Raw genomic sequence first — 8,535 nt, 5'->3', positions numbered from 1 at the left:
TGCTTCACAAAAGTCTCTTGCTTTGACATCAGTGCAGGTGTGGGTAGGGTCAGAGGGCAGCGGGGCGGGGAGGGGGGGTGGAATTGGCACATTTGACCTGGACTTTGGGGGACTGGAGAGGACCTTGGAGCTGGAAAGCTTCCACTGTAGTGACAATTGGCTTTTACTTGAAAGCAGGTGAAAGAGAAATATCAGACACCCTTAACAAGGGAGGAACCACTTCTTGGTAAGTGGTGGCTTTCCAGTGTTGTTCTCCCATGTAAAATAGCTTCAGCCCTGTCTGTAACTATGGTGCCACAGTGGCTTCATCTGTCAGGCGGTGCAGCATGGTGTGCTGTTGCCTCTAGGAAATGAGTGACATTCTCAAGTATTGACACACTTTCTTTTGGTAGCTTTACGTCCTGGCTCCCAGTTAAGGAAAATATGTGTTGTCCTTTTTACAGTTTTGGCTGATTTTTGTGTTTGATGGAATGACCATGCAATTTGCTGATAAGCCCTAGCTGGTTAGGTACAAAACTTCAGTGGCTTAGCAGTCTGTTCTAAATATATTGCTCAGTAAGTGCTTTAAGCATATAACCCCTTTATTGTAGATACAGATTTTTTTTTTTCACAGCTGTTTGCAGTGAAGCTATTTCTGTATACATTGAAAGTTGAACATTTTTTTCAGCTTACATTTGGTAAAATGTGTTAACTGAATGAGTAGAATGCATTTCTGTAATTCAAATTTCTGTGTCTGTCCTCAGGTCTCCATAGCAATGGTAAGGAACACACAAGCTGTGTTAGACCACAGCTTTAGCTGAACATTTGTGTTGAGAACCTTTATTTTTTTGACTCATATATTTGATGCAAAGGACAGCTTAGTAGTACTAAATTTAGTTTGAGTTAGATGTTTGGTTCTTTTAGGTTAAAAAGTGCTAGCTAATATAACGAAATCATTTTTACCACCCTGTTTATTCCAAGACAACTATTGCTCTGGAAAGGATGCTTCAGGTTCAGATGAACAAAATGACGTAAGTAATGTAGAGCATAGTAAGAGAAATTAAGTTCATTAATGAATTTTTTGACATATATACTTACTTTATATTGTTTGAATGATAAACTATATTCAGTCCATATTTAATAATCAGTAAGCAATGATAGTTAATAACCACTATACCAATTGAACTACAAGTGAATGACAACAAAGTATTTTTATCTTGAGCAAGAGGGTTGAGGAGTGCTTCAAAAATAAGCAAATGAATGTGTGGATTAAGGAAAAAAGCTTCATTACCTGTTTTGTCATATACAGATGTTATTCCTGTTAATTAGGTTAAAGGAGGGGAGGAGGGGACTATTCTGCTTCTGGGTATCCAGGAGAAGACTCTCTAAACATGACAAGATTATTTGAATATTGAAACATCCAGACAAAAAAAAAAATATATATATATATGTATATATGAAGTCTGACATTCAAAAGTCGTGGAAAACATTTGAATATTTAATACAGCATAAAGAAATGTGCAGTTTTCTTGTATAGTCTTATTTTTTTATGTATGTGGAATGTTCTTCCACTGGTGTTTTTTTGTTACTATTTTTTCTTCTGTGCATTTTATATAAGTGTAAAGCATTGATTTCCCCATTTATCCTCATTACTTGCAGTCTCTTGTTTAACTAGACAACTTTCCATGTTGTTGAACTTTACTCAGTGACATCAGGTGATACTATGGTAATACGATGTACTTTGCCCCAGAAATGCTCCCTGTTGGTGCTCTGGTGCCAGTGTGATGCTTGTTTTGTACTCTTATTTTTTTTTCTAAATTTGCTTATATAGCTTAGCCTCAGTATTTATAGCTAGCAGGATCCATTTAGTGCAGTAAGAGGGCAGTAGCTAGTGGTGTTTTTACTGGTCTTTTATAGCACCGCTAAGCATTAGCAACTACAACCCCAAAGAAGAATTACTCAAACAAATTGCAAAAAGTCTGTCAGCTCCCTATTTGGGCTTTGATTCCATGGTTTCATACTGTTGCCTTTTTTCACGTAGGGGATTGCTATATGTTGCTGCAACTGTGGGTAAATTGTTAAAAATCACAGTGTGTATTAGGGAGTAAGAAGGCCTGTCTTCAATTAATTAATGAGTTTGAAGATTTAACAACAGAAGTGTATCTTTAGCTAAATAGAGGGATATGTTGAGTAAACAATTATGTTATCATCACCTTATAGGTTGTGAAACAAAGAAACGGAGGCAAACTGACCAGGAAATATAACAAAACTTGTGTATCTTAGAAGTTTATCCCCTTGAATGTACTGTACTATGTCGAATAAAAAGCTAGGAAACATAGAATAATAATTCAGAATTATCAGATCTTTAGATGTGGAGAGGAAAACCTTAGAAATAACTTCTAACGTTTTAATGTATTGTTTATTTTGGGCTGTATTGCCATATAAGTGAAAATAGTACAGAAACTAAATGTCTCTTATAGTACTCTTTTTAAATTGCATCCAGATGTTTTTTTTTTTTTAAAAAAAATCTCTCTCGTATATTCAAAAAGCCTGGGAAATTTTACGTTTTGAATAAAATCAACATTCAAACAGAAATCTTGCATCTGTATGTTAAAAATATTATGATTATTTTTATTATTATTATTATCATCACTATTTTAAATGACACTAAGATTCTTTCTTAATGCAGTATATTTTTTCTGGAAAATACCTTTGGCTTTCAGTAAGTGGTTGGAAAAGAAAAAGACTATAGATACTGATTTAGGTACAAATCATATTCACAGCTAGTTCATACTAAAACATAAAATTAACTTTATTAATCCATCTACCTTTTCCTCTTCCAGTAGATCTATTTCATAAATTTATTTATATCCTGTAAATCTGAACTTTGACATCTTTTGACATTTTAGAGCTTAATCAAGTAATTTAATATTCTTACAGTATAGATTTTACTACAGCCTGTGTATATCTAATGTTTGTAGTCTCTTTCTGGGTAACTGCACACGGCACAAAGGTCTTTCAAACCTCTAGAATTGTCTCCTGTAATATACTTTATAACATATGCACTCCTTTCATGGTCTGGTGAGATAACAAAGAAAACCCTTTGATCATGAAATCTGGCCCTGTAATAGGAATAAATATCTTTTCTCAGTCTTTCAAAAGTTTTACTTCTTTGAATTGCTGCTTGTGGCACTGCATTTTAGTTTGGAGTATTCTGCTGCTCTGGAGCTGTATTAAATACAATTATAAACAGAATAGTTATCAAGGTGGTTTTGTTGTTATTGTTTTGTTGAGAGTTTCTCCAAAGACCTGGAGCATAATTTCTTAAAAGACTATGATCATTTTACAATTCAAAAAAACAAAGGCTCATTCCAGGAGTTCGGAGACTTGATTCTGTAATAACTTTATGTGTCATCATTGGAAAAAGTTGCTTCATTTCTTGGTAATATCTTGGGTCTCCCCTCAGAACAATTGTAAAACATAAATAAATAAGAAATTTCTGCTGCAATAGCATCTCATGGTTTTTGTTCTTACTCCACAGTGCATCCAACACAATGTATATTTTCTTTAATATCACAATTAATCAGGCTACAGATCAGTTCAAATTATTATATAGAAATATTTTACATAAAAGTCTTATTATCAGATACTTTATCTCAAGAATTCTTTTTTATTCCATATTTTTACTTCTAATAGTTGAGTTTTTCAATACACATTATAATGTCTTAATATTTGTGTCACATAGCTACAAATTCCTATTGATCTGTGTCATCACCTTGGCAGGACGAACTCTGCTGGAAAAGCTCTTCAGCCAGCAGGAAAATGCACCACAAGAAGAAGCAGAAAAACTATGTTCCCGCATTATTGCAATGGGTCTTTTGCTTCCATTCACTGACTGCTTCAGAGAACCATGCAATCAGAGTGCACAGCAAAGCACACCCACGTTTGATGTAAGTATGGAAAGTTATCTTTTGTCTGTTTTGCAAAGAGGGATGTGATTTATCAATGGCTCATCAGTCCTGAGAGAGTTATGTTAGTCCTTTTAATGAAAATTGCCCTTATGAGAGTGGCTAGGTATTTCTCTGAGCTCAGGTGTGTACACTTCTGTATCCAGGTAAGTGTAAGTTTTAAAAGTTTCTCCCATCACTTGATTTCTTAACTATTTAACTTGCACCTTATTCTGCTATACTGTTTTTTATCTGTTGTTTTCATTGTCTCTTTCCTTGAATCAAAACCTCTGTAGGATTACCAACACTTCAATCCAATAGCTGCTTCATCAAAAATAAAAATTAAAGGAATGACAGAAATGTCATGAAATTTTACGGAACCCAAACAGGATGTCTATGCTAGATATTTTTTTCCCCCTGAAAAGGCTTTTGATCCAAAAGAGTGAAGGGGTCAGTGCAAATTTGCTAGCATTCCTACTAGTGTTATCTGTGCCTTTGGGTTACTGGCCAGGGTGCTGTTATTTGTACTGTTTGCATACCAGTACAAAACTGTGGTGTAAGCAGCATCTAACTTTTCTTTCCTCTCGGATAATGAATTCAACATTAGGATGTGTTTCTGTGATATGATACTGTACACTCCGTGAAGTTTTAGATTGAACTTATTTTTATGATCTTTGCCATTCAGTTTCATCTTTGACTCTTCTTTGTACTAGTTTATGTGACTGAAGACAATCAGGGTTTTCCTTTCCACTAATTAACTTCAAAATAATGTACAAATATTAACTAATTTACTTAGCGACTTATTATTACAGTGAAGATCATCTGTATTCTACACATTAATCTGAAGCTTGGTTAGAAATACTCAAAGAATGATTGGCACAAATATGAGAGAACATGAATCTTTTTAACTCTTTCTCATCTTTCCTGAAGAATAGTTTAACACAACTGGTGAAGTGAAAATTAGTAGAATAAATTTGTCTGATGAATTCTTAAAGCAAACCAGCTTTCCTAGATAAACCTAGCTTATGTACAAAATCCTTGCATGCTCCCTTTGACAGTATTCAACCTTGATGTTGTTTTAAAAATATGTTTAAACTGTTTTTTGAAATTGAAAGATGTAGTGTGACAATAAAACTGAGGTTATGAAGACAACTTGAAATCACACACCATTTGAAAGTGTTTATGGTTAAATATATTCAAAGATACTGGAAAGGACACATTTCTTATTTTTCAGGTTTTTTAAAACAGTCTGGAAATGTTTTCAGTTCTCCTGCTTTTACCATATATCCAGCTAACCTCTTGTTCTTTAGAGCTTTGCATACAATATTATTTTTAAAAAGTTTCTCCTTGCTTATAAACAGATTTTATCAAATTAGAAGTTTGGAAAAAAGCAGAAGAGACTGTTTTGGTTAACTGCTTTGTCTAAGTAAGATAATTATTCTAGTTATCTTTCATTGACTGTATCCAGCAGGATAGACTTTGTGAAAATAAACAGTAGCCTAGCCTAATGCCAGTGAACAGTGTGTCAAAGTCAGCAATTTCAGATGTTGCTAGACTTGCAGTGATCTTAATTTGAATTGGACTATCAATAAGCCACAAAGGCTCTGTTACTATTTTTCTGTGTAAGTTCCCTCAATAGATCATGCTTCTGTAAAACAATGTCAGAAGTGGTGTAAAGCCCTGTGTATGTGTATGCAACTAGTAGTGCATCTTCAGAGGTGCAAACATCTGTCTTGAACACTAGGATATCAACAACCGAATTTCACATGGCACAAAAGCAAGAGCTGCTGCTGTTGAGTTTGGGAATATGTTTCTGCTTCAGCCTTAGAGATTCAGATTCTTAGAGTGAGTAAATAAAATACCTTACAGAAAATAAATGCTAATAGTTATGTAAGGAAATTAAACAATTAACCATTAGTGTGAAAAAACTTATGGTGATGTTATATATTACTTAAAAAAGGACATGTAAGGTCTGTGACTCGTGTCCGCTCTGGCATCTCTCTCCATGGCTGTACTTTGCTTTTTTTCTCATTTAGGTATTTTTTTTTTTTCCCAAATTCATTAGAACAGGATTTTAATGTTGATCCAGCCATTGATTTCAAACACAGATGAATTAGACTAGCCTTAAGTAATACTTAAATTTCACCCATTTAGAATTAGGAGATGCATCATCTCTGACTTTACTCCAAAATTGGGAGCGCAGCCAGTCCCATATTCTTCCTTCATCTCTGAGTTCATCAGATCTGCCTCCAGTTCCATCCTGGTTTGCCTCCAGTTTGGCAGGTGCCCTTTTCACTCAGCTGAAACTCTCATCAACAAAGCTCCTGTAACTCTGTCCTGGTTCCAACCAGGTTTGTCTGCTACCTCATTGTCCTTCCTCCCTGCTACATCCCAGCTCTGGTGCTTGCTTGTTCCTTAAAGTTACTCATTTGACTGTTTTGGTTTTTCGCTTAGTCTGGTTCTTATAAAGTCTCTTAGGTCACTCCTTTAGCATGATATTTGCAGAATTGCCAACCATTTTTCCACTTAAATCCTCCCTGAATCTCTCCTTTCTACTTTTGTGATGGATCCCATTTATTTCTGAGCTTTAACTTACTATTTTTTTGTGTTGAATAAAATCCATGATTTGCCTTTTGCTTGAGTGTGGTCCCATGGACTTTGTTTTTTGAAGATGTTAGGTTACGGTTTATGAAAACAATTCAGTAAATTTTGTTCACTCTATGATCTATTGCTCATGGCTTGAGATGAATATAAACAGATTATTTAAAAGTCCTTTTCTCTCACTCTGATCTCCTTTTCTGGATGTCCGCCAGTGAATTTAAATTAACATGGCTAATGTTGAATGCTCTGCTGTCTTGAAATGTTTGCAATTGCACATTCTGATTATATTCTCATCTTTATTACTCATGCCCAGTGGTCACCTCTAGTTCTCCTTGTCTCACAACTGCATATTCAAATCTTGTGTCTGTTTTCTCAGTATCACACAAGAGATTTGGTTTTTTTCTTTCTCCCAAGATTTTCTGCATTTCATACACCAATAAAAGAAGTTGGCATTTTCCTCTCACTGCAAGGCAACTTTATTTAGCTTCACTGTGCTATTAAGAAATATTGACTGTACTTAACGTTTGCATTTTGTCCACTAGTTGCAATTCCTACACATTGTGGATATTTAGTCCCTAATTATGACTTCCCATTCCAGATTTTCCAGTTCACACTGTACAGTCTTAAGCTACAGGCATTTGTTTTCCTTTCATATTAGATTTCTGCTTTTTTTCTGACAAGCTTTCCAAGTAGTTTTGTGTGTTGTTTCTGGACATTACTTTTAAAACACATTCTCAGTGAAAACATAAATGATTTTGTGGTAGAGGCTTTCTATTATCACTCTGTAAGTGCTTTTGAGAAGACTGACCATACCTTTGTATTCATGTTATACTCCTTGTTTGGGGAACTTAATCTCTGTTGCACACTGAAGGGTCCAACAACTGCTTTTTTTCATGTGTCACTAACCGGCAGTATCTTCTTCCATATGTGGCTGATATGCATGCTAAGCTTTCGTCTTTTTTATTTCTGGTGTTGTTTTGATTGGTCTAGATCTCTTTACATCCTTTTCAGTGCTTTTATTGAATGTTCTTACTATGTTGAGTGATGCTGTTAATGTCTTCTTGATTTATAAATTATTTCAGAATATTCTATAATAAAAAAGCTAAATGGACATATTCTGGAGGGTGTCTTTCTACACTGTGTTATGATGTGATTTTATGCATAAGTATGTTTAATGGTTTGGGATAGGGACTGCCCCTTGTGTGATTTGTAGTTATGATGCCTGACTAGGTTGTCATCTGTTTCTGAAATAATGCTCCAGAAGGAAACAGAGAGCCAGACAGCGTAAATGGAAAATGCTATAAAAATGGCTGTTTTCCTATGAACTCCTGTGGTGATGTAAATGCTTTTTAAGGAAACAAGGACACTGCTTTCTTTCTGATGAGTAGTAGCAGATGGTGGGAGTTTTCAGGTCAGCTGGAAGAGGAGTGAGTGACAGGAAGACTTTAGTTAACTTTAACCTATTTGCACTGCTCATGTCACTCTGAAAATTAGTAGTTAAACAGATTGCTGACAGACTCCTTTCTCAGAAGTCAGAGCACCAAAATACCGGTGATCGGCTTCCAAAGATCAACTTTCCCAAGAACTGACTTCAGATAGAACTTCTCTTCCAAACTGCAGCACAAAGCTGGCAACGGTGCAGCATTTCTTCAAGCATACTTTCAGTGCTCAGAAGTAAAATGCGTAAGACTAAATGCAGTCCCATCTTATGAAATTTGTCACAGTAGTGTATTGGAGGTCAGTAGCAAATAAGACTTTAAAAAGTAACAAGTGAAAATTGTGGAACAGAGCAGAGAAAACAGATTGTTAAGTTGCTCTCTTAATCTTTGTCACGTAGTTTACCATGGCAGTTGAGTCTGGCTAAATCAAAGCCCTCATGTCTCCTCTTCCTTTTCCATTGCCCAATCACACTTTGTGACACTGTCTTTTGTGGTGAGCAACTCTGAATATTCCTGAGAGTAGTCATATGGAAACAGTTGGATGGTTACTGGGCTGAAGTATTCTTGCT

The 8,535-nt window shown here is 35.3% G+C and overlaps 1 protein-coding gene across 1 annotated transcript in view; it reads left to right on the top strand.

Annotated features, from left to right (window-relative positions):
• FMN2 (formin 2) overlaps positions 1 to 8,535 on the top strand; it is a gene marked incomplete at its 3' end in the record, with an annotated part of 54,135 nt that overhangs the window by 15,975 nt on the left and 29,625 nt on the right. Inside the window, exon 2 of the mRNA XM_010072546.1 lies at positions 3,763 to 3,929. Coding sequence (XP_010070848.1) covers positions 3,763 to 3,929 — 167 coding nt within the window. The remainder of the gene's footprint in view (positions 1 to 3,762; positions 3,930 to 8,535) is intronic.

Source organism: Pterocles gutturalis, unplaced genomic scaffold (assembly GCF_000699245.1).
Source record: "Pterocles gutturalis isolate BGI_N339 unplaced genomic scaffold, ASM69924v1 scaffold15567, whole genome shotgun sequence".
Classification (NCBI taxonomy): domain Eukaryota; kingdom Metazoa; phylum Chordata; class Aves; order Pterocliformes; family Pteroclidae; genus Pterocles; species Pterocles gutturalis.
This window is presented reverse-complemented; position numbering and strand designations above follow the sequence as displayed.